Below are 26,505 nucleotides of genomic sequence, written 5' to 3' on the forward strand. Positions count from 1 at the left end.
CCCTGCGATCACGGGTACCTACCTCTGTGACCAGACAGCGTAAGCTCGGGCATTCAAGGCGTATTCCAATTCAAATCGACTGCGCAGCGCTGCAACGTGACTACGGCCAGGACCTCCCCGTGCAACGAGACAGTCCGAAGATGAGGAGGGAGACAGAGAGCCACTGCTGTTGCTGGAGGCTGGAGACATTAACTGGATTAAAAAAAAAAAAAAGGCACCGCTATTACATATTTACAAGTCTTTCCTCAGCTCTTTCTCATAGGTTGTGTCCCACATTTCCTTTATAGTTTGGCTGAAAAAAGCAGTGCCTCCTGACTTTGATCAGCTGAGGAGAACTGGATGCTGCCTGCCAAAAATCAGTCAATTCATCATTGCCTGGAGTTTTCAAACTGGGGTTGGATGCCTTTCCGGAAGACACGCTTTAGCTCAGCCATGGGTTCTTTGGCTCATGAGCATTCGCCATGCAGCTGAGAGCCATTGCTGCCTCCCTGGTGGGAACCACCGGCTGAGACCTTCCCATCTGCGCTAGAAAGGTGTCAGAGCTGCCCGACCGCAGCGGTCCCGTCCGAGCGTCCCAGCACCGGAATTCAGACCGAGGGGGCAACGCAAACGCAGGGCTAGCACATCAACACGTGTGTTCACACACATGGACCAGCCACACAACACAGGTACCTGCAGCAGCAGGGACCCAGACTTGCTGGCACAAAAGGTCCCTGCCCCTCCTGGTTCCAGAGATACTTAAAAGGAGCAGAAAAGATTTGCTGAGAGAGGAGAAAAGAGAGGAAACAGAGCGAGGTGGAGAGAGAAAAGACTCCACCTTCATCCTTCAGTGGCTGCAGTACTTAACTTACTAGAGATCTTCTTCCTTAAAGCTCCTCTCAAACAAGGCTTTGCCCTGCACGCAGTGGAGCTTCGGGCTAACTCCCCAGATAAATAATGCTTTCTTATTTTCTTTTTGTATGTAAGCTCTTGCCCCAGATTTCTTCCCGCATGCACTGCTGCCTATGTATCACAGAAGTCAGGTCTCCCATGAGATGACACAGTTTCTGTGATATAGGGCTTTGCGTTCTTTTTACACTTAATAGCTTCCACCTACGCACAGAGCAACCACAGCTGCAGTCAGAGCATGAAGAACTGTAATAGATTGTGGGTGTCTTTTCTGACCCTTAAGCTCAAGAGCAGTGATCCATTTTAAAAGCAGTTTTGTTTTCTTTTTTTGAATCTTACATGCACGCACACACACAAACACACAGAGAAAATATAATTTCAGGAATTGTGGCCCTGAATCATTAACTTTCTGTTTGACCACTTATCTTACAGCAGGCTGAAGGCTGTGTCGTCCGTCTGTGTCACAGCCACAGTCCAAAGCAGGAATTGCCTTCACATTTATCCGTCTTATGTTTTCTGTTTTTACCTTTCTCCCAAGGGTCTTGGCCAGTTTGTCTTCTCTTCTATTTAAACCAGCAGTCTTGAATGGGATGAATGGGAATACACAGCCCCGGGCTGCTGTGAAGTGCATCCCCCCGGCACTGGTCGCGCTCTCTTCAGCGTCCCTCTCTGAGCAGCCCCTGGCACTCCGGCAGCGTCTGGTCCCTGCCGCCTCCTCCCGGCCCCCGGTAAACCACGACTGACATCGCGCCCTAAGACCACAGCGTGTTGGCCGCCCGTGGGACCGGGCAGCCCCGGCAGCTCGCGGGCTCCAAAGCCACCCCTTCTCTCTGCTGCTGCTCTCCCCACTTGTGTTCCCGACCCGCGGCACAGCCACAGACACCCCGCAGTGGAAGTAAGGTCCTTACCTCAATATTGCACAGACATTCTTCTAATTTTGTGACCACTTCTGAAAACTCCGGTCTCCCCTGTGAACACAACAGGAAAAGCCGATAACAACGGAAGGGGGTGGCACGTCCTCTGCGATTAAACTGACTCACGGGTACGGGATGAATCACACCTCCCCTCCATTTCCCTTTCTCCGCATTTCATGGCATTGCTTTCAGTCTGCTTGGGAATCTGATGGGAACTGCTAGTTCAGTACTAAGCTATGAAACTAAGAGGTGTGTGGAAAACAACTTTAACTGCATTCGTCTTCTCTTTGTCTGTAACAATTAGATTTAAGCTAATAACAACTAGATCATAAGATTACAAAAATTCTAACAACAAATCCTTGGCTCTGCTTATATACTAGGTACTGTTCCTCCTTGCCTGCAAAGCAGCCTTTGAACACAGCAGTAGCGGTGAAGAGCAGCGGACAAGCACTTACGGCCACTCCTGTCCTTCCCTCGCTGAAGTACTCCCATCACCGAACGTGCGCCGCCTCCGCAGCGCTGCCCACCGCCTGCCCGGCCCCTTCCCGGGCACGCGCCTCCATCTCTGCGTGCGTTGTGCGGCAGGGGAGTTTGTGGAGGCCGTGCGAGGGACGGGGTCAGACCACTGAGGGGATGACAAATCCCCCTCCTTGTTACCGCGGGTCAGTGCCCCGTCCCAGTTCACAGCACAGCCTTCCCAGGGAAGTCCAGGCTTAACGCAAGCATTGCGTGCAATGGTGTTTGACAGAGAGGGACCGGGAATACCTTAATTAAGTAACTGTTAAACAAGGTCCTCACTCCCATCACCACATCTTCCTCCACAAAACTGCCTGCCATAGGTGGGCATAACTGAAGAGCTTTAGGACAAAGTCCTGCAGCTCTCACGCCTATGAGCGACAGCAGAGGGATAATACACACAAACAGGACTTCAGGTTTTAGCCCGTTGTGAGAAAGTATAGTGACAAAATAGGTGTTAATTGCTTTTCTGTCTCAAAAGGGTAAGAAAGAAGATGATCAGCCCTTTTAAGTTCCATAGTCCTGCCCCTGTCTGCAGTTACACAGGGAAGGGAGGGAGAAAAGTGTGTTCACGGGTGTCCACAGCAGTGTCCGGGCTGATATTGCTCCTGGTGGTAGTGGCTTAAGGCAGTGAGACGGTCCCATCCTTCTGCCTCTGGCCACCAGCGCTCCCCCGGCGTGGCAGGATCAATCCCCTTCTGAACAATCCATGTGATTCCATGAAGAGGAGCTGCGATGGGCCGGTCTGCAGAGAGCCGGGGCGCAGCCCTCCGCCGGTTCCTCCTGACCGCCACCAGCCTTCCTCTGGGGGCGAAAGCTGTGGCGAGAGGCAGTCCCTGGGCGCCTCCTTCCTCAGCCAGTCTGTAAAGCCTTCTGCTCGTCTGACGACTTCAACCCTCAGCCACACGCTGCCAGCCCCCACGCTGAGACGCTCCACTTGAAACCACACTCTGGAGAGACCCTGCCCCCACCAGGACCTGAGCCTCTGCTAAGCATGGCTATGAGTAACTTACACCGAGGAACGTGTTGGGGAACACTGCCGTGGCAAAACCCACCCTCTGAACGCGGAGCCCTTCCCAAGGACAAGGAGTCCTCAGAGCTGGCTCTTCTTTAGCTGGGGGAAGGCTGGTGGGAAGGAGGGAGATCCCACCTGACGGCTGGGCAGGAACTTCATTGTGAGGTGATTTCAGTGGTTCCTTTCATAAAGGATTCTGTTCCAAAGCGGTATATGATGACATTAGAGTATCCCTGAGCTCTACTCTACAAAGTGTTGAAGAAATACTGCATTTATTGTGTGTGATAAACTCTGTCACCCTCAGTGGAACTTGACTGGAGCCCATCAGATTAGCCCAGCGGAGACCATGGATGAGCCGACTGTAACATTAGAGTTGTACTTAATAAAACTAAAACAATGTTTATTTTCTTTAAGGAACTAAGCCCCAGGTACTATGGCAAATACTTTGACTCTAATTAAAGCTTACAAATTAAAATACCTAATGAAAAATCCTGCTTAAGAGACACTGTCTAATTTTCTACTCATCAGTTTGCCTTTGGAAACAATTACTGTCAAAAGTTTCTGGAAAAGAGATGGCCAAATACCTAATAAATAGCAACAGTGACACGACACATGGGAACTAGCTTTCAGTTGGGATGAACCCTGAATGAAGTTAAAGACAAATAAAAGAATAAATTTTCAAATTGGGAGGCATTTCATAGACATTCAGCAAAATCCATACAGATATACTCCATTTTCTGTGCCCTCCTTTTTTTTTTTTTTCTTTTAAACTGCGCAAACCTCTTGGACACTCATTGAGACCCCAAATTCACCATTTTCCCCTAACAAATAACCTCTCATAAGTAAATGCCTTTGTTCATGCATCTACAGTGACGTGCTGTAAAATGGACATGGATGTGGTGATGCTTCTTATCTTTTAGATATTTTGCTCATTCTGCTTGCTGCGGTGTTTGCCTGACAGCGTTCCGTCCCTCCTCTCGAGTGGTTTGCTCAGGAGACATCACTGCGTCACAGATTGTTGTACGCAGGAGAGAACTGAGAGATGTTGAAAGAACTGCTTGTTAATGCTGGCAGTGTACTTGAACTGTAGGTTTGCGTTGGCAGTTTAAGGACGGGCTGGTGGCTCACAGCAAACCTTGACGTGCTGACGAGGGGCTGATATCGCTGCTTTATTGTTCTCCGCCCAGTGGCCCTCCTGAAACCATTCCCTCAGAAGTAACTCAAAGCCTCTCTTACTGAGAATGGTAGCAAAACACCTTTAATAAAGCTCAGTTTAATAAGTTTTTGCCCACAGCTTGCGTGAATTGCAAGCCATCCACTGGCCCATTGAGCTACCTATAGCCTTATAATGCTACCACGCAGCTCGAAAACACGAGCAAGATGAAGTGATGTTGGAGTGATACTGATGAGTAACGAAGTGCATTAGGATTCTAAAAAGATGTTTTCTTTCTGTCGGGGCTAAATGAGCTGTGGAAAAGCTAACAAGCTACAGTGACTATATCCATTACATAGTGCTTGCTTAAGTCAACAATTTATATGACATCTTATTAATAAATTTAAACAGAATGTGAGTTACATGCTGATGATTATTAGCAGCTACTTTACAGTTACATGGAAAACAAGCCAAACATGCCCCCCCCCAACATTAGCACATGAAGTGCAAAGACAAGAGCATATCAAGAACCCAGGGAACACTAACAACAATAAACAAACTGGTGATGAAAGAAACTAGCCATGCCCTGCATTGCAAATACATTTTATCCGTAATTCTCACACTGATGTACTATGCACATAACCAGTGAGAAACACCATTGGGGCAAGGCTCACCACAGTCCAGCAGTTGCCCAAAGTCCCACTGTCTTGGTAGAGCCCTTAAGCACGTCCTTTAGTTCCCTGAACAGGCAAGAAAGCTCTCAAGTATCCAGGACATGGCCAGGTTTAGGCACATGAGAACCCGTCTTTCTGAGCCAGGCTAACCCCAAAAGGGACTCCAGGGCACAAATCCAGGGCTCTGTTTCCAGTAGGAAATTCAAAGTCAGAGTGTCTGGTTTAGCAATATGAAGCTGTAGTACGAAACAAGGCCTCCTGTAACACCAGAAAATTACACAGGTTCCAAAATCGGCCCTATTCATCAGAAATGAAACTTCCATGTTGTTCAGTGAAGACCTCGAGTGCCAGAATAGTGCCAGAAAACCACCAACCAGCCAAAGCTTCCAAACCCCAAGCCTACCCCTGCAATGCATTTCCCAAAGCAACTACCCGACATGGGGAACATTTTCTAAGCAAACTGAATTTCCAGTCTCCGGAGTATATTTCTTGACTTTTCAGACAGTTTAGAGCCATGTGCAAAAATACCCGTGCAATCACTGCAGCAGCATATGCAAAGTTGGCATTACAGAGCACACCGGGTCCCTCTCCTGGCTGACACATAGAAGCAGAGCAAGGACCTACCCATCTCCATAGTCCTCTGTGCGAGAAATGGTTCATGGAGATGGCATTCATCTGGCCGCTTTCCCTTTTCCATCACCAAGGAATACTGTCAAAGCCCACAAGTTTTGACCAAACCCGTCATTCTTCTGCTCTACAGATGCCAGAAGAGCACCACTGTCAGTAGGACAGCCCCAACTCCCCTGAGCCCGCACAGGCGCCCACACTGCCATACCTGCACCTTCATGTGCAAATACATGGATCTGTGTATAATCCGTCCAGTCGGGAGATATAGCTGGGTTGCAGCATCAGAAAAGTGCTGGTTATCAACCCTACTTTGGAAGATTTGACCCTCAATACCAAGGCAGAGCTATAAGGACAAAGGCTCGTTAGGGGAGGGTCACTGTTCCCTCTACCGCGGATGGTCGCAAGCACCATTGCATCCTGCTGTGCCCCGGAGGCTGCCAGCGCTAGGGTGCAGCGGTATTGCAATCTTGCTTCAGTCAGCTCATGCTCCCTTTAGTGCAGAAACAGCAGCAGACTGCAAAAGCCAATATAAAACAAACTTCTTTAACCACCATTTTATAATCTCAGAAGGGAACACTTGTATATTTAATTTTGTTTAATGCTGTTGAGTTAGTTGGGATAATCAGACGGACTTCTCCAATCATGAAAAGCCCGTCATAACTGCAGCCGCAGCAGAAAGGGGCCGCAGCAACAACCTTGCTGCAGTAACTCCTTGTTAAATCAGACTCCCGTCCAGCAGACATCGCTGGGCTCCAAAAGACAGTAAATACAGCAGATGCAACAGGCGCTTTTGAAATTCACAGTACAGTTTTGAAGAAGAGTTCATTAATTGTAACACATGTCTAAGGTTTGTCTTTATCAGCATTAATCAGAGTCCCGTATGAAAATTCCCAGGGTGGGAATTTTCAACTGGGGAAAAAATATTCATCGCATTCACTACTGTGTTTAAGCCCCTGAAAATTAAATTCCGTATCATATAGGGGGAACATTGAAATAATAGGAAGACCCATAAAGAGTTTAGATGGCTGGAATAGGATTGGCCCTTTTCAGGACTAGCAGCGATGCAGCTGATGAGGACGAGCCCCTCTGGGCGAGTGGTGTGTGCGAAAGGCAGTCGCCGTGGGCTCGCACCCCGCCTGGCTCGAAGTGTTGTTGCTTTCTCACTTCCCTAAGTAATGAAAAACGCAGCCCAAAACAGCAGCAATGATAATAAATAAGCAAAGTAGTCATTCTGAAATATAATAGAACAGATGGCTTTCAGTTTCTCAAATATATCATGTCATGGCGTAGAAAAAAAAGGAATAAAGCCAATAGTTAGATGCACGGGAGAATTACATGATGCCTCTGGTAAATGATGGAGTGTCTGGATGAAGCAGGAGGCTGGAGGAGGGCTGGGTCCCTACCATTCAATCCGGGCAGAGGGAGACTATGGCAGCGAGCTGGGCGATGCAGCTAGACGGACTGGGAGAACTGGGCACTGAGGAGAGACCGCAGCTCAGTGTGGGGAGAGGGAGCGCCTGGGGAGCAGCATCACCTCCGGCACTGCCCCCACGTGCTGCACCGAACTGTCAGCCTCGGCTGGCAAAATGCAAAGAAGCGTGTGTGAACTTCATCACTGCCTCCCCTTGTCACCTTCCCACACAGCAGCATCCTCTCCACGGGACTGCCCTTAGGATCGCTTGGAGTCTTGCCACCAGTTCCCAATGTCTCCTCCTGGGAGCAGGCTAACGTCCTCAATCAACCACAGCTGCTGGTAGGTTTTGGGGGGAAACGCGTGGGGTTGCGGTAACCTCTGGAGCTGTTAATGCTTTGACAGGCAGTTGTCTGAGTGTCCCTCCACATGTGCTGATGTCCCCCGTTCTCCGGGCCACAGCTGGAACGGCCCTGCTACGGAGAGGGGCCCTGTCCGTGACCCCTCATCTGTCCCAGCAGACACTGAACCAGAGGGCACCAGACAGAGACTTCTGCAGAGCACAGCTGCCCCCGGGCCCTTGGCAAGGATTTACAGCTGACTATCTGCCCTAGTTTAGTACCCCAAATATATTTGCTACTGGATATTTAGAGAACCCTCACCATTGTATGCATACTCCTTGAATAAAGCAATATTAATTAAAGGAACAGGCACCTTCCCGGGATTTCAGAAATTAAAAAGCAATGATTAATTTCTTTCCCCCCAACAATCCAAGAGAACCATTTTCTTTGCATTGGAACAAGTAAAAAACACGGCTTGCTAGTTTTGAGGGTCATAAATATGACCTTTTTAGGATTATAGCTACAAAAGGAAGCAGAGCTCAGGAGCCAGAACAACTTTACAACTTTACAACTTGTAAATCACGTTCCTGTTTCTCTTCCACAGCTGCTTCTGTAAAAACTAACGCCTTAAGCATCCCTTATAGGATGCTTACAGCAAGTCAGAGGTGTTTGGAGGATGCTCCGTGCCCCAGCCGAGAGGAGCAGTTCCAGGAAAGGGGAAGACCCCGCAGGACGAAGACAAAGGGCTGGTGCTTCCCCTGCTCGGAGTGACGGCCCGGTCAGTGCATGGGCCATCGGAGCCGCTGGCGAATATTCAGCGCTGGGTTTGCGTGTGACACCCCGGGCAGTGTGCGTAGCCGTCACTGTCACATCTCTTAGCTTCTTGAGGTGGCTGCAGGGTTTTCTCTCCTTGAATCCCATATGACACTTCACACTTGTCGCCTACATTTCCCTCTGCCGCAGAAACACTTGTTCCTGTGTGCTGTCCCTCACTTCTGTGCAGCTGCCAAAAGCCGCCCGTGCACAGACCCTCTTTCATCTCACAGCATAAAACCCTGCCTGCAGCCATCCACTGCCCGCAGCCAAACCACCTCCGGCTGAGATCTCACGCGAGCTCTCGGGCTCAGAAGGGTTAGGCATAGTCCATGCTTGGCCAAAGACTGCTGCGAAGAAAAACAGCACGACAGCCCTTCTTGGAGCCTAATGGCTGTTCTTTTAGCTTCTTTAAAGCCTTCCTATTGCCCAGGTTAATCATGGATTTGCATTTATTATTGCTGCTCATGCAGCCTTTGACCCCTGAGGCTTGCTTATTCTCTCTCTCCAGACAGCAGGACCAGTTCTGAGTTTTCAAAAGCACAGTATTTTATCTTTTATCTTCTACACTGTCATCACGTGTTTCCAGTGAGCTCTGTCTTCTGTGGATGTGGCTGCCCTGTCTTTGGCTAAACCAGTTCTCCTAAGCCATGTGTCAGTAATTGAAACTGTCATCTTTGCAAGACAGTGAAGAAGTTTTCTGGTGGAGCAATTCTTCAAAACAGCAGGTCCGCTGTTATGGCATCTACAACGCTAGCAGCCCTGCGGGGAGGCAGACGGGCACTACTGACAAACTCAGCTCAGCATAAGCGTGAAGCTCGGTAAAGTCTATGTGGCCTTCACCAAGGTAGAGCAAATGAACGCACCTCAGAAAACTCCAGATGCATCTCAGAGCGAACACGAGCCAAGAAATGACCTCACTACAAGATCCTGTAACGGCTGCTGAGCTCAGGAAAATGAAAAAATAGCCATGTCTATGGTTGGGTCTGACAAAGAAATGTGCCACTTCCCACAGGAAAAGAGTCCTCATGCAACGCTGAAGGCAAATAAAACGTCCGTATGCCTATGGACATCGCTTAGGAGCATTCAGAGGGACACTGATCACAAGAGGAGTGACTCATTCTCACACCTCAAGCACAGGCTGATGGAGCTGTGCTCTCGAGAGCTTTACCAAAACGCACCTGTGAATGATGAAGCCCCTGAAAGAGGATTTCTGTGTGGCTGTTACTGACCCAAGCAGTCTGCGCCCGTGGGGAGATTTACAGATACAGCACTGCATGACCTTGCAGAGGCTGATAAAAGTGGATTTTCTTTTAGAAGAGACCAGAGAGGACTTCAAGGTAAAAATCAGAATGAAATTCAAAACCCACAAGGAAAAATAGTTTGATTTTCCATTGTCATGCATTTAATGAGGACATATCTGAGTGAATCAGTGGACATCAGCAAAACTCAGGGGCATGTTATACCTCCTGTATGCTGCTACCCGTGGCTATAAAAAAAACCCCCAAACCTAAAGTAGTAATGACTGGGTCAAAGTAGGAGATTGTCATGGTTTCCTAACCATGCAGTCAGGCTAAAAGTAAAACCTATAGAAGATAATATTGGACTAACAAGGTAGGGACAGGAAAGTAGTTGGTTTGACTGAAAAGCAGAGCAACAGTACAAACATCAAGGTTTTCCTACTCTATCCTTCAGAAAGCTGATGGATATTTTTAATCAGCAACAAAGCTATCTTTAAGAAACCCCTCACGCTCACTCAGATTACTCACAGACGCGCAGGACTCCCTGGTAACAGTATGCCATTAAGGACAGCAGCATTTGAATAGCTTTAACACTAGAGGGGTTCTCTTTAGAATAATGCAATGTTGTCACAACATCCTGCACTACTCTCTGTGGAAGAGATGTGATGATCAACATGGACTGCCAGAAAAAGGCAAAAATGTTTCTTTGCTACTAGGAAACAGTCTTACCTGCAAGCAAAGGAACTGTGATAGGTTTCAGAATGACTCTACAGGAAAAAAAAACAAACATAAAGGTGGAGAAAGACAAGAACAAAAATCAGTAGCAGAACAACAGAAGAGTACCTAATGACGAAGAGCTTCCCTTATCAGCTGGAGCCAAGAGAAGATGAATGTCAAAACCCGGTAGCTTTTATGTACGTAAGCTAGCAAAGGGGATGGGTGCTACCACTGGCTCTGATGAGATGGGATCACAGGAAAAGCAATTGCAAACCATCGGCATCACACCCAAAATGATTACGTGTGAAACCAGAAGACACAGGAGTTCAGAAACAATAAATGGGAAACAGTCTCCATTCAGGATCTTCCTGGAAATCAAAACTGTGTGAGAGAAGATGAAGCCAAATGGAAAAGTAAAATGAAAATAAGGGGACATGACTTGTTCCCCTTAAAATGTAATTTGCATCCAAGATTAGAATCCAGCCAGGTGGACTGTCCTGTAATGAACAGCTGGAATAGAAGAATCAGTCACCAGCGCAAGGAATTGCTGAATAAAATCCTGAGAAAACCTCCAGTGGCTTTGAAAATACAAGCGATGGAAGCAGGAAGAAAAATAAAGCAGGTATCTCATGTAAGCACCAATAAGCCCACCAACACTCATGAAGTAAAACAGATTTACTCCAAAAGTGTTGCTCTGCACCTTGTGACAAGCAGCCAGCACCTGGGAGCAAAACCACAGGAACTGCCGTTATTACAATACATGTTGTTAGACGCTAGAAAATCGTCAGGAGTCTGCAGTGTCTTGGTGGTGGATGGTTATCGTCCTTCCCGCGACATTTCTGGCGTAAGAAGATTGAAGAGTCCAAAGGCAGAAGTCCTAAAGAACAAAGCCACCTTACCTCTCTCCTCACCCCCTGAGGCTGTAACAAGTCTCTCTCCTGCTTTCAATTCTGAATTGCAGAATTTATTTCCCACAGAGGGAAACGAAAGTGATGTGATAGATTACACGTGCAGAGACAGTTAGAAAAGGAAAGAATGCCAATTCTTCTCCTGGTCTCACTAATGACACAGGAGTGGTAAAGAACTCAGAAGAAAAAATCCCAGCACTGAATTGGGTAGAGAGCGAGGACTAGTTTTTGAAAATACACCACAATACTTCAGAAAAAGCCAGCAATGCAAAATGCAGAGCAAAAAGGTAGCTATAGTAGAAACATCAAGGATATGAGAAGCACAGGAAAACATTCACGAGGAGGCCTGCCTGTTCTGAATCCTGTAACTCGGCTGCTGGGGCTCAGGTTTCTGCAAAGAATGCTACAATTTCAACACAAATGAACGCTGCTCCCTGTTAGAGTTGCTAAGTACGTACTTGAGTATTCTGGTTAACCGGCAGTTAACTAGAAGTAAAAATAAGAAACTGATATTGCAGACAACCTGCACAGGACTGGTAACACTGGAGAAGATGGAACAAAACTAGAGAAAAGGGGGAATACAATGCCACTTAATGAAAATTAATTGAATCTGAAAACATTATTTTTCAGACACACAAATAGTTTCAGGTACCACAACAGAAAACATGCTGCAAATTTTGGGCAGTGTGAAGAACAAGACATACCAATGCTATAAAAAAGTGCCAAGTTACACCTAGTGCAGCTAGTATCCTCAGTCCTACAGAAAGTGGCAATATATTACTGGGCAGTGAGACCAGTCTTCAAATTAACAGTGCTGTGCACGCAGAAGACATACAGGTTTGCAAGACTTTAAAAACAATCAACCTTATCAAGACAACAATGAACTCAAAAGAAGCTGAAATGCCACTGGAAGAACACGAAGAGGCTTTCTTACCAGAATTAGGAGATGGTAATTTTGAGGCAGAAAATGAGGTGCCTTTAATTCCTTGCAGGATAAATGAAGCTGAAAACTCCACTACAAAAGCTATATTGTACACACCATCTGCAGAATATGCTAATGCATCACCTTTGGAGGCAAAAGAAAGTGAGGAAGAAACCCATCATGACAGTGCTCTTTTTCTTTCCTCAAATCTACAGACAAACTGCCCCAGCTTTCCTGAAAGTTACTACCATCATTGTGGTGGGAAATTTCAACAAGTCCAAAACCATAAAATAGTTTTTGATTAAAGTATCACAAAAAATTAATGGTAATTCAGCTTAAGTAATTTTACTCAATTAACTGCATAGTGGTTTTGGTAATGGGAAGAATCGGACAAGAACCACATCTGGTTGTGTCGGAGCCAAACAGAACAACATAGAATATATGCGAGAGGAAGATAAACCAGGAAAGGTCACTGATCAGCGTAGCCAGTGGTGTTTATGACCTGGAACATACAGCATGAATTTAATTTAGTGTAAAAATTTATATTTACGGTTCCCAAACTCATGTCTGCTCTTTGTAATGTACAAGTTGCAGTGCTTCAAACGTTTCTGTGCTTGGCTTATTACTGTTCACTTAACGGAAAGTACAAAATCTTTTTTTATACCTGTATCTATTAAATTCTGTCTTAAATTCACATCACTCACTAAGTTTTCTGGTCTTCTTTCCCTCATAAAGCACAGGTACCCACTGAAACCCCAACAGTTCCTGGAGGTAGGGGTGGTCAGTCGGTCTCCCCGGGACGGGCTCCTTCCACCCGCAGCCTGCGCCGAGAGCCCTGGGTGGCCATCCCATAACCGGCCCCTGCATGCTCTCCAAACGGTGCTACAGCTGCCGCTTGGCTACTGGATTTTAACCCAAAAGGAGTTCTGAGCAGATCCAAAGCATTCTTGACTCTTTGTTTCCTTAACTTGCAAACCTGTGGGTCTGAAAATTTATCTCCAAAAGATCACCTTGTGAGGACGGTCTCTGGGACCAGGCAGTGCGTCTGCATTGGTCTTACCTACTCTGCGTTTGAGAGGAAAAAATATATTGCTTTGAAAGCAAGAAACACAGTGATAACTAAGTGTATATATAAAAGTGGTTTTTCGTGGACCGCAAATACACAAGATCAGTATGCAGAGTTTCTTATATCAGGTTAAGAAAAAAAAACAACAAAAAAACCCACAAAACAGTGAGTTTTTGGGTATTATGAACTGAAACAGTTTCCATAAAGAGGAAAGAGCCCCCAGACTGGTCCCTGTTTCTCTCAGAAACAGGATTTCTCATAACTTCTGACCGCGTGTCCTACCCCCAGCTGTTCCTGGAAGAGGGACTGCAGCAGTGTGCCAGAAACGCCAGAGGACTTCTGATTGTCTTCAGGTCATTCTGTTTTCTACAGACCTCCTGTGCTTGTATCCTGGCAGCGCAGCAGGGAATAGCCTCAGGACATGGTGTAAAAGTCATCAGAAGTTTATACACTTCCAGACTCCTCTTTGTGATTGTACGGATTTTATTTTTCATGTGGAAAAAAGATCAAGAATTCGTAGAAAACACCTACAAAAGTCTGAGCGCTAAGCATTTTTCTACTCATTCAATAATAACTCAAGTCATAATTGAAGTTACATAATTACTTATAGTTTCATTGAATGGCAAAATGTTAATTTACTTTCCTCCTCAATTCACCAACTCTTCCTGATGTACACCGTTATCCACCTCAGGGCTTTGCGCAATGGCACTTGCCTGGCGGACGGGGGCTTTTGGGGAAGCCCTGAGACATCAGACAGATGCCTGGCCCAAGCAGAGGCGCCCGATTTTGGGCTGCGCGCGGCGGGAGCACTCACCTCGGGACAGGCGTTCCAGCCCCTCATCAGCAGGGCGGAGATGGGCTTGGGGATGGAGTACCCGATGGGCGGGCGGACGTGGTGGTACGCCATGTCGGCCGCTGCCGCCGCTGCAAGTGAACAGCCCGACAGAAACCCGTTAGCACCCAGCGGTCACACATCTACACAGGAAAACACAACCGATTTCCTCCCGAAACACACCTTGGCAGGTATGGAAATGCAGAGCCATCAAACTGTAACTTAAAAGAGGCCTTCCAACCCATGGTGTTTGTAAAGACAGCTAAGGCTGCCCATAATTTAACTTAAACTCTAAAGCAAAAAAAAAAAAAAAAAAATCACACCTTTGGGGAGAAAATGAGTTAACCTTCAACTCAATTTAAAAAACAATAAAAATTGTCTTCACTGTTAATGCAGGGTGACAGGTATACTCCAGTTGCAGATAAATTGCTAACAGACTTTTAAAATAACCCACAGCTAGTTCTGTTACAGTCTAAGACAAAATTAATTCTAAGCGTTTCTTTAGTAAAAATCTCATGAGCGCCTTTTTATAAGTGCAAGCCACTATTGACCGAGACAAAATTCCCAAAACATTTTCCTAATTGAGTTTACACTGTCAGTGACTGCAAATACATGGTTAATCCCTCTCATTCCTTTTCAGCAAAATTTTCTCAAGTCAGAACAAATATATTTTTAGGTCATATCAAAAGCTAAGTAAAATCCTTTGTTTGCCTGACACTGTGAAATGATGTGATCAGAGTCTATGGGACACGCAACTGTAAGGTTGCAACCATGAGATTGCAGCAAGAATGGTCTAATTTTTTTTAGCCATATCCCATTCTCATCACAGTATTCATCATAAGAACAGATTAATTTCAGCCATTGTCTGTCCTCATTGCAGCTTTTGTCTGCGTAATGATGTTTCAGAATGTTAATATCAGATAAATCCTGTGATATTGTAGCTATACGTAGACAGGAGGGGCAAACACCATTTGCCTCATTGTGGTTCCACTCCGACAAGGTTTTGAAGCCATGCCTCAGGTACTGCCGGAGTCACCTTTTGCCCAGCAGAAAGAGAGAGCAAACGCAGATCGGATTAAGATAGCAATGAGAAGTGCTCCATTTTTTTCTGCCAAAGGTAATGTAAGTGATGGCAAAAAAAAAAAAAAAAAATCTCATCTTACCAAATTGGTAGGATTTATTCTATCAGTTTAATGGGGTCAGGATTAGAAAAAGAAGGGGAAAAGCACACTGTGTGCCTCTGTATACTTCTATAATAGTTTATAAAGTTTGCTTGTGTCACTACTGTTTGGGCTCTCCTTTCACTGTCAGCAGGCATTTTCATCAGCTAAAAAAAATATATCTGTGTAGAAGTATTTTAGAATGGCTGAAGTAAATGACAAGAATCCATTCTGCTCAAAAACAAGCAAAATGAAAAAGAGTTTGAGTGGTCCCCAAAATTCTGAACTTAGTGATGGTTTCCAGCTCTGCTATGTGATATCCCTGAACCTCCGAGTGTTTTCTGGTCTGACTGGTGGGTCAGATCCTGTCTTTCTTCTGGGTCAGAGCGACTGTACACCATGAGAGGAATCAATGACAACCTGCCTACAAAAACGTTATTTCAATTTGTTCTTGCTTATGGATCAGGGGAACAACTGTAGTAACTGCAGAATGTTAATCAACATCTGTATCGGATACCCGTATGTTTCTAATCACAACATGCTTTTTTCTTGCGCAATTGCCATCTTTGCATTATTTTTGCTATGTGGATGCAATGGTTCAGTTTCTGAATCTAGTTTCACACCTATAGTTTCCAGACATCTATATGGCTGTGTTCCCCCAAAAAACTCTGCCCAAAGCTTATATGCTGACAGTTTTACAGGTGTGAATTGAACACCATCTGTGGAAAACAGCCAAGGAAGACGTTCTTCAGATACCAGAGGGTGTCCCCTTGCCCCCTGGGCCTTCTGAAATGTCTTTTAAATGGAAGATTGTACACCAGCTAACGGCCAACATCTACTTCCACGTGCAGACTGTGCCTCGAGCACAGAGGGATGCCTTTGCAGTCGTGCCTCGTGCAAGCATACATGAGATATACATAACACATGAATAGAGAACTGAGTTCTGGTTTGTTTGTTTGTTTTTTTTTCCCAGTTCTCAGGAAAACCAGATGGGATCAGCCTGGGAACCACTCCCGGGTTGCTAACCCAATGGCAGACACCGTCACCTCAGCTACAGCTCGAGCAAGTAAGCAACAAACACACCAGCCATCTGCTGGAGAACAGCACCCCAGCCGCACAACCCCAAGGGAAAACGGTGACAGCGCAGACAGAGATCAAACCCACCGCCCGCCTGCCCCGACCCGCAAAGCCCCCTCTGTCTGCGCGAGCACCGTCCCGCTGAGGGGACGCAGCGTCCTGCGCCCCCGGCACGCTCCCCTGCCCCACGCGCACCAGCCCCAGCCTGCTCCTCAACACAACGGCTTCCTGAACCCGCTGCAGTGCCACCTGCGCCTTAATAACGTCATGATCTGATAATGACACAATTAAGTTTCGGCTGGCTGCCTAATTGCTGTATTTGAAGTGTATGCAAACTCTAGACTGTAAAAACCTCAGCAAAGATGTAATCTCTATATGTAACAGATATTAAGTTTCGCATTCTGCAGTTACTTCCCAGAAGCATCACTTTTTGGTGTTTGCACCTTGTCTATTTTGCAGGCGGTTGTCGAGCACAGTCAGTTTCCTCACTAACCAGAAGACACGCGGCAGCCTTCGGTTCCAGAGGATGTGGACCTCATCAAGCGTTATGTGATTAATGATGAAGTGATTTAATGGGGATAAGCACCTGTTTCAATAGACATTCTATTTGATAAATTAAGTAGTGACTTTGATTCAATACCTATAAAAATGTTTATTCCTGTTCATCAAACAGAAATCTGATGACTGGATCTCTCATTAAGCATAGAACATACCCTTTTATAATTGGATACCGCACTAGTGCGGCGGAGAACTCGGAATTGCTTTTAATGGAGCGATTACTTTCCTTTCAATGGGTGACATCTAGTTTTTGTTATAATCAAATTTTATAATCATATTTTCTTTTCAACACCTAATTATTTCAATGAACTTCACCAAAATGGCTTCCTGGACCTCTAAGCCTGCACAAAGGTAACTATAAACCAGAAAAAAAGTCAGTGATGCGTAATTAGAGTTAGTGTTCTGCAGATAACAGACAAAATTTTCACAAAGAAAATCCCTCACCTTGAAATACACACGTCGAGAAGAATATGGGATTTGTATTTAACTGAATAGTCATTGTCTGAACAGATGTCTCAAATGTGGGACTTTTATATAGGCTATAAAACTTACAACACCCTCAAAGCTGCTTTTTGCAGAATATATATAAATCAGAAGTGGACATTCAGTATCTTTTTTTGTGTGTGTAAATATATCTTTCACAAGCAGAACAGTCTGAGGTACCAGAGAGACTAGGAACCAGTTGTAAACCATGACAGGGGTATCCGAGAAATCTCCTGCTTTGTGACCTTGTACAAAGTCTCAGTTTCCTTATCCATGGAAGGGGAAAATGACAGCTGTGCACCGAGAGGACCAAAACCAGGTGCTCGGTGGGCTGCCTTCAAGGAGAACAGACCTGGATCAAACCTGAGCATTTCAGAAAACTGCATCCCCCCCGTTTGTGGGCACCAATGTGGTCTTTGGAAAATATGCTTTATAATAGGATTCAAACAGGCTGCTGGCGATCTGGAGGTAAGGAAGGACTCCTCGCTCCAGCGGAGGACCAGGAAAGAGCCCTTCCCGAGGCACAGTGTCTCAGCAAAGAAAGACAGGACAGAAAATGCTTCTCTTTAAAGCTTCAGAAACAAAAAGCCAGCCAGCCCAGGGAAGTCAGGAAAAGGGGACCTTATCATTCAGCTGACATTTGGGGGCGGAAAAAAAAAGGGGGCGTGGGGGTGGGTGGAGAGAGAAACTGTACTCCTCTGCCTTCTATTTCATCTATGGTGCTCCCAGTGAGCTTTAACTCCTCCCGAGTCTTCCAGTCCTATCTAAACCATGATTTGAACAGAGTAAAATAGTTAACTCAGAATTAACTGCAATTAATGTTAGAAGTGGGAACCTTACAGAAGATGGGTGATGCTGTACTAGACCTGCACCCAGGGATGTACGGTTTAATCTCCAGTTAAAGGGCCATGAAACCAGTGGAAAAGGAACACAAACACCAAAACAATTCAGAACTGAAACTCAGGTTCATAGCTAAAGGTATTCTGTTTCTAGAACCTGAAGTGGAATTGAGTCAGATATTTGGCTTCTGCATCACTTTAGCAGTTAGAAATAGAGATGAGAACCAGCTAATACAGCGCAGAAGGTCAGATGCAAAGCTGGCACATTAATTGCCAATGATATTCATGAGAGCTGCCTTTTGCACGCGAGAGGCTGACCTGAACAGCACAAAGGCATCCAAAGGAGTTTAATGGAGGTATAATCTCAAAATAGCACAAAAAGGAATCTTTATTTAATGATTCCCCCAACAGAAACAACAAAAAAAAAACAAACCAAGGAAAGAATCAATAAGTAAAACTTTGCATGTATCAAAAATTACTTTGAAAAGACAACAGCAATGCCCTAATGAGAAAAATACATTAGATTTCATTTCGTATTTGAGGAATTTATAAAGCAGTTGACCTAATAAGGGAGCAGCATATCTATAAGAACCTGAGAAACAGAATTAGACCTACAGACACATTGATGTATAAGCACCGCAGGACTATTCATTGTTACTGATGTTTATATTCTGCTTGGGCATAAACATTTGTACGAACTAAGAGCAATTCATCTTTTTCAAGGTGAGAATGCTGCCATAGACCATGCTTCCTCCAAACATCGGAAAATCTATTTGAAATCCATCTGACAAACTTTGCACATCTCTTCCCCCAGCAACTGTTCTCTTTGTACCCCAAACCCAGTTAAAACCCAAGAAAAGGTCCCCCATGCTGCACAGCCGCTCCGGTCACTGGAGGGAGATGTCCGAGGCCATCTCCGGTGCGGAGAGCGCTGCCCAGGGCATGGCCACAGACCCACCTCCCCCCCAGCACAGACTGCAGCGCCTGCGGTCGATGGCACAGGGGGCCAAACCCTCTCGTTACCCGCGCTACCCCTTCGCACGTCCTGCGGCGCTCCCACCCTCTAACGATTCCTGGCAGTCATGAAGGGGTCAAAACCTCAGGGAGGGCAGTCCTGGAAACGTTGGGTTGCTGTTCTACCCCACACCGGTCTGCAGGCGCTTTCTTGGGCTACACAGCGCAAGGAGGAGATGTCTCAGGGAATGGCTTTACAATCCCAACACCAACATGAGGGACTAAAGGTCTACAATTAGAGTGACTCACTCATAATCCTAGAACTGGATAAGGAATTTTAAGTCATGTAGATCTATAGCAAGTAATATATGCAATTATAGTGGGACAGTTCTGCGCTTTTCACTGAATGCGTAATATCAGCACTTCGTAACAGCAAACTTCAGTAAAACATTGGTTAATGTTACACAGTGTAGCCACTTCTCTAGTTCAGAAAAATTTAAATATTAGTTCATTGAGCATCTTACCTGGTTTCAGGTGAGCAAATGGAATTTCACCTGTTAACAGCTCCCAGAGGCACAAAGCATAGCTGAAAACATCGGCTTTTATGGTGTACCTCGTACACTGGGTGAACACCTCGGGGGCCATCCAGCGTAGGTTCTGTGCATCAGGAAACATCAATAACACATTAACAGCATTTACTTCCTCATCTATGTATCTTGTTTTCCTTTCTTTTCTCATCTCCTTGCCTCCACTGCTCTATAAAGTAACTGGAAAATTTGCCAGGAAAAATTTTCACCTAGCTTGCAAAATCTGGGCAGCATATTATTTTACATTACACATAACAGCGTTAGTATGGTAGCTGTCTCGAGCCCGTAAAGCCAGACTGATCAGGCTTTAAACACAAGCTTAGTGCTCAAATAAAAGCAGAGCACCCAGCCTCAGAGTCTGGAGACCATATCACGAGGTCTGAGCATGCCATATAATGCCAATTAACTACTACTCCAGCTGGTAGATGGTAAATCTGACGACAACTGCCCTGGGTTGGTGGCTCCTCTCTTGGGATGTCTCTGCTTTCTGCAGAAGCCCAGTTCTGAGGCTGCTCCACAACCCACCAGCCACTCACTGGAGTGAGGGGCTCAGGGGGGTTCGCAGGTTCCTTGCACCTCAGTGACTTCATCTATGTTTCCAGTGAGACCTCATCAAACCCTGGCAGGACGCAGGTCTGCAGCAGCAGTGCTCACTCCTCACACGGGGACTGCAGACTACATTTCGTTAAAGAGATGATTGTCAAACCCTGTTGTAGCATCACCCATCCTGTTCTGCAATTAGTCGTTATGATGATGCAAACTTTCATGAGCATGGAGTCACACACGAACGCATCTGGACTAAAACTGATGAAGACAACAACACTGTCTTGTAAAGCTGACTCTCTGTGAGCAACAGCCTTGTAATGGAGAAAAGAACTCTGAAGGAAAACCAGTGTCGAATAACTAATTCCCTATTAGAAATAGGAACCACCTGCCAGTAACGTGTATGTGAGTGGGGAAGGGTGGATTGAAAAAATGACACTTTACTAAGGATTCTGGAGGCAGCAGAACTCTAAAGACAACCCTATAAAACATTCTTTTCTGTTGCAGATATTATATATTCACTCATTTCTGCCATTAAGGAGGCTTAAAAGAAAAAAAAAAACCACAAAGAAACATTAAGATAGATAAAATGCTATACCAGTTCATCTTTTCCAACAAAAATATTTCTAATAAAATTTTATCCTAAGCTGAGTCTGCCTTTATGTTTCATGCTAATTAAGTGCTATAAAACAAGAGACAAACCCCAGGTTGTTTTGTCATGTTGTCTTCATCCAGGGACTGCAAAAATCTAGATTCTGAAACACACAGAACAACAACAACAACAAATTACTGTTGAGCCAAGACAGGCATCCACGTTATTATACAAAAGTCTTGGTAAAGTCTTCTGTTTGTTTGTTTGGGGTTTTGTTTTTTTTTTTTTTTTGTTAACTCTGGGGTTTTGAGAGTCCGGGAGAACTGTAATAGCTGTTTTCCAGCAAGGATGTGTACAAACAATGAGGCTTCTGAAACCTGCACACCAAATTGGCACTGGCATAAATCTACAAAGCTCCATGGACATTAGTAGCAGTTTACAGCAGCTCAGAATTTGTGGCCTCATGTATTTTTGTACAGGTTAATATAACTGCATCTAGATTTACAAGGAAGGCTCACTGAGCCCTGCATTGACATGCAACCCCACAGCAACCTGCCGGTCTTATTTAATGCCAGAAAAGCACTCACCTAACAGTGACAAGATCTCGCCTGAATATAGTGACAGTGGTATACGCTATACTTTGCGACACATCCATAAGTCCCCAGGCAGGACTTAGATGCCTTTGAGATATCGGAAGAATACACGGCAGTGCGCCTCTGCATGAGTAAGAGCTGCCAGCAGCGCCCCAGAGAAGCAGCTTCTCCCACGTGGTCCCAGCCTTGTGCCACCTCCCTCCTTCGGCAGCACGGGCGACAGCGGGTCTGGGTCAGCGCTGGGTCCCTCACGGGTACGGCTGTGCTGCCACCACCCTCCTCCCACTGATGTTCACGCGTCTCTGCTGATTGCATCTGCAGTGATATTGCCCAGTGACAGTGGCCACGTCTTACGGCCAGCGGTTCCGGAGGAGTTAGGTCAAACCAGCTGCCTGAACCCCAGCCCTGCACCAACAGCACGCACGCCCATGGAGCCTGGCTGTTAAACAAGACAACGCACGAAATACAGATTCATAAAGTATAACCTAGTCTAGTTTTCAACACACAGTCACTAAGGTCCATAACTGCAATAACGAGTTACATTCTGCTCTTTTACCTAAAATGAAAGAAGCCTGTCCTATTGCCGGGGGGCGGCAGGCAGACTTGCACAGTAACACCACCCCCAGATCCTGAGCTCTTGCTGGGAAAGAGGAGAGCACAGCTCCTATCACAGGCATTTTCACCCAACTTCTTCCTCTAACCTCCTGCCAGAACTCACTCAAGCTGAGACGCATCCGTCTCGCTACCATCCGGGCTTCCTTCGCAGAGCACCGGTGGGGTACTCCGCAGCACCTCCTGACTGCGCTGGGACACACAGCAGGGCCACTCGCAGCCCTGCAAGCCTGTTGTGTCCTCAAATAATAACAAAACGAAGAGCAACTTCCGCAGCATTTTCTTAGTCAGCGTGTGCTTAATTTTAGAGAATCTGAGGTTTCATAAAATAAATGTTTCATAAAAACTCCTTACCTCCGAAATCAGCAACAACTGCATGACCATCCTCATACAGGAGAATATTGTGACTGGGGAAAAAAGAATTATAGGTAATTGTTTAATAGTGTCCTAAAGATGGTGAAAATTTTACAGTTTTTGGTTCACAGCTAAACTCTTGAGGAGTTCAAATCACCTGCTTCAGTAGAGAAATGTCTATAGATAAACCACTTTTAGCTACGTCTCATACTTATTGTTATAAAGTACAGATTAACTCTGAGAAGGCAAAGCCAATAGCTGCATAAATGAGAATGTCAGTTTCGAATCCATACTAGAGCGAAACCACTCCTGTAATTAGTTATAGATCAAGTATAACAGCTTTATTCGATATGTGCACCGAATTGAAGTGATGAAGTGAAAAAGATGATATTTGAATATAAACACAGTGATGGCCTTTAAATAAAATTACATGGACCGAGTCTTTTCTCTTTTAAGGCTTACATAAGTGTAAATTCATAGCGGTAATTCCAAATTTATGCCGATATATAGAAGGGAAGGAGCAGACCTGAAGAGTCCATATAGAATGGATCACTAGAAGCCATAAGAAATCCATTAAGCTGGGAAGAAGAACGATGACACAATGGTAAGTCCTGTTCAATTTAATAACCACACCTAATAATGCAAATGTTACTTTCATAAGACAAAGGTACATTATTTCTTAAAAAATCTCCCTTTGTTGATGAAACGAAGACACGTTATTCATGCTGCAGCTTATCTCAGCGTCTGGGATGAAAGCTTCTCCCTGCTGGCACTACTGGGATCTGCCACTCGCGAGAGGTAGATTCCAGCCCTGCCCTCCCCGTGTTCCCGTTCTGCGGTGTCCCTTTTTAGCGCCACAGAGAGCGGGCAGAGCGCAGGTGACGATGTGCGCTGTTACTTTGGACCCGACCTGGGTCTCAGGTGGAGTGCCGGATTTCCACCCACTTAAAAAGTCAGGAGCACTTGGTGAATTTTTACAGTTTCACCTTGTTGTCCGTGAAATGTGCATCCCTCGTCACTGTTTGATGGGCGCAATCGCAAGCACAAAGTATTGTTCATTAGTGGACAGCAAAAGAACCACGTTTTGCATTTATCCTTGAAAATTCCACTTGCAAAAATTACAGTGCATTCTGACTGTGGTCGTGGAACCTCTTGGTGGCATCTCCTCCCAAAGCTCTCAAGGGCGACATCGGCATCCCCGGGGACGGGTGGCCACAACTGCGGCAGCAAGGCAGGGCTGGGGGCCACGGCTGGTGCCCTGTGCCCAGCGGAGCCCGCGCTGCGCAGGACGGTGGGGGGAGCCGCGGTGTGACCCAGCGGGATGCCACCGGCGGGAACGCTGTGCAGCCCAGGGCCTGGGAAACTGCCTCCATCCCCGGCCTCTGCCACCCCGACCCCCGAGCCCGGGGCTACAGCCACAACTGCCACTGCACCGCGGAAAATGCCCCATTTCAGGCGTACTTCACCGGGGGGGCTCACGGTCACGTCTTCTAACTGAACTGCACACAGCAACAAATCCCAGGAAAACACGATATTCCTGTTAGATGTGTATGTGAGATTTTTATTTCAGCATAAAGTCTTTATCTTTGCCTCAGACAGTTTCTGGAGTTAGGAAGAAAGGAATAAATGCAGGAAAACTCATGTTTGGTCAGCGCATGTATGGGGCAATCTCTGTCAGGACATGTAGAGATCAGAGAAATCATTTATCAAAGATAATTACTTGTACTGACACCTATCAAAGTGTTTTGATTTCTGTGAAATCTTTGAAACTATAGCAACTGCAGGCCTCCGGGAATTTAAAGGATTGGATAAGCAGCACTTTACCTTAGACTGTCAGCAGAGATATTCAGAGGCTTAAAGTTAAATCTACCGGATTTGTCCTAAAACTACTAGAACCAAAGAGGTGAATTATGAGATTTGTGTGGTGGTTTAAACCCATTTATTGAAAGTAATGTGAAGAAAATTCAGCCTTATTTACATATTATTTGTTCAAAGACAGTGAAGCATATGGAAAATGTCTGGGAGGAAATTCAACCCTATGGACGCATCCTTTCTATTAATTAGCGCATTTGAAAAAACAAGCTTTCAAGTATGAACCAAACAGCAACAAAAAGATTTCTGCATAAGACTATAAATATTCCTTATCCATTTTATAAAAGTGTCATCTTGTGAGCCGGTAGGCAGGAGAGCTGCAAACCAGACTACACCAAACCGAACCGAACCAAACCAAACGGAACCAGAGTATTTGTAACACTGAAACTGCTCTGGGGGGATGCTCAGCCTGAACATCCTTAGGGGCAGGGGTAAGTCTCCTGGGCAGACTTCTATCACACGTACCCGTGTTTTCAGCTGAGGACTGGTGTTCTCGTGCAGGAGTGTGGGTGTGTGTTTGGTACAGCTGTAGCAGCTCACCTGCAACTCGCTCAGGAGTCTTTCACATGGGATTGGCATTTAGAAATGCCCTCTGTTGACTTGGAAATTATGTTTGAAACAATACGTGCAGACAGAAAATAAAATGTTGAGGGTGAGTCTCCATAAACTTTACTGCTTAGGCAGAATAGAAATAAGAAGAAACTCTGGCTCTGTAGGAACTTATGGTGGGAAAACCCCATCCCTATGTATTTGGCATTTCCAGGGAGACTTCAGTTCAATTAATATATCAGGGAACTTGGAACCAGTCCCAGGATCTACGGGTCTCTGTCTATACATACCTCAGCAGTTGGAGAATATCAACATACAGGGCTGCGGCACTATTCCAACCCGTGCAGTGGGGGAGTGGGTACGCTGTGCTCCGAGGTGGCTGGCATTTACAATGAGTGCCCAACTTATGTTTTCGATGAGGAGGGAAGAATTTCTTCCTCAGAGCACTATATAGAGCTCGAAACAACGGCTCCTCTAAGGTCACTGCAATTATTGCACCTTGATTGAAACTCATGGCTCAGGAGCCTCACTTCTCCGGCGTCGCTCGGCAGTTGGATGGCCATTGCCCACAGGAGGGTACCCTGGGCTCCTGAGGTTGAGACCTCTGTCGAATGGGAGGGCTTTGGAGGAGGGGAGTGTGCCAGCATGCGTAGCACAAACATCAGCTCCATCAAAGGCGGAAAACCTGAGTTGGGATGAAATTTATTTACATTTAAGAGCCGAGCTTCTGAGACCCTGCCGACTGCATTCAAGTTAGAAACAGCGTTGTAGATGTGCCCATATGTACATAGCGTACGCTGGGGACACTCTGGATTCTCTGCCTGTCCAGGCACTGCTGACATCCCTGTTCTCTGAGAATTTAGTTTACTTTTCATTTGATAATGATGATGTCTAACCCTAAAAGAAGGCAGCGCTGTGTTCTCCCTGAAGCTATCAACATACTACAGGTACTTCAGCAAGTGACTTTCAAGCTCTTGGGTCTCTCCCCCTGATGAATGTAGTATGGGAAAAGGTTCAGAGCAGCTGGATCTTACTTCCCTCCAAAAAGGATATGGCTGAACTCTCATTCAGAGATATCTCATTCCTTAATAGGTACTGAAAGGATATTGCCAAGAACCCAAACAGCGGTAATCTCTCAGCACTGCCACACCCCATAGTTTGCGAGTAAACAAATAGCCATCAGGTTAAGCACATCATCAGTTTATAACAAACTGAACGTAAGCTTTCCGGCTCTGCCTCAGCTCTTAGTTATCACTTTGCAATTCCATTAATTAAAAAAAACCCAACAAACTGAAAAAAACAGAAATGAGATTTCATTTCTTAAGTAAGCAGCAATTGATAACTGAAATTTACAGAGGAGTTTCAAAGTGAGTGTCTAATTACAGTCAGGTTTCTATATCGTCTTTGTCTCGGTAGTACACCTCATCTCTCACTATGTCCATTTCTAAGAGAAATGTGGGAATTGCAGAGATGCTTTTCTATAGCCGGCTGACAGAACAGACAGCACTCTGCTCCTTGCTGCATCATTTTTTAAGATCACATTTGCAGGAGAGAGTGGTCCCAGATCTACATGGCTTTTCACAGGAGCAAACCCTGACCCCGGCATGCCACCCAGCAGCCCCAGGCTCGCCCTGCGCTGTTCCCCCTGCGGCCAGCGGCCGAGGAGCCATGGCCCCCGCCCGGGACCGCCCCGG

The 26,505-nt window shown here is 45.8% G+C and overlaps 1 protein-coding gene across 1 annotated transcript in view; it reads right to left on the reverse strand.

Moving 5' to 3' along the window:
- The window catches only part of LOC104285494 (serine/threonine-protein kinase TNNI3K), an 89,931-nt gene that overhangs the window by 10,430 nt on the left and 52,996 nt on the right, over positions 1-26,505 (reverse strand). The window contains exons 18-23 of the mRNA XM_009883958.1: positions 22,391-22,443; positions 20,942-20,994; positions 19,634-19,766; positions 14,021-14,130; positions 1,797-1,856; positions 23-192 (exon numbers count right to left, since the gene is read on the reverse strand). Coding sequence (XP_009882260.1) covers positions 23-192; positions 1,797-1,856; positions 14,021-14,130; positions 19,634-19,766; positions 20,942-20,994; positions 22,391-22,443 — 579 coding nt within the window. The remainder of the gene's footprint in view (positions 1-22; positions 193-1,796; positions 1,857-14,020; positions 14,131-19,633; positions 19,767-20,941; positions 20,995-22,390; positions 22,444-26,505) is intronic.

This window comes from Charadrius vociferus, unplaced genomic scaffold (genome assembly GCF_000708025.1).
Source record: "Charadrius vociferus isolate BGI_N301 unplaced genomic scaffold, ASM70802v2 scaffold423, whole genome shotgun sequence".
Classification (NCBI taxonomy): Eukaryota; Metazoa; Chordata; class Aves; order Charadriiformes; family Charadriidae; genus Charadrius; species Charadrius vociferus.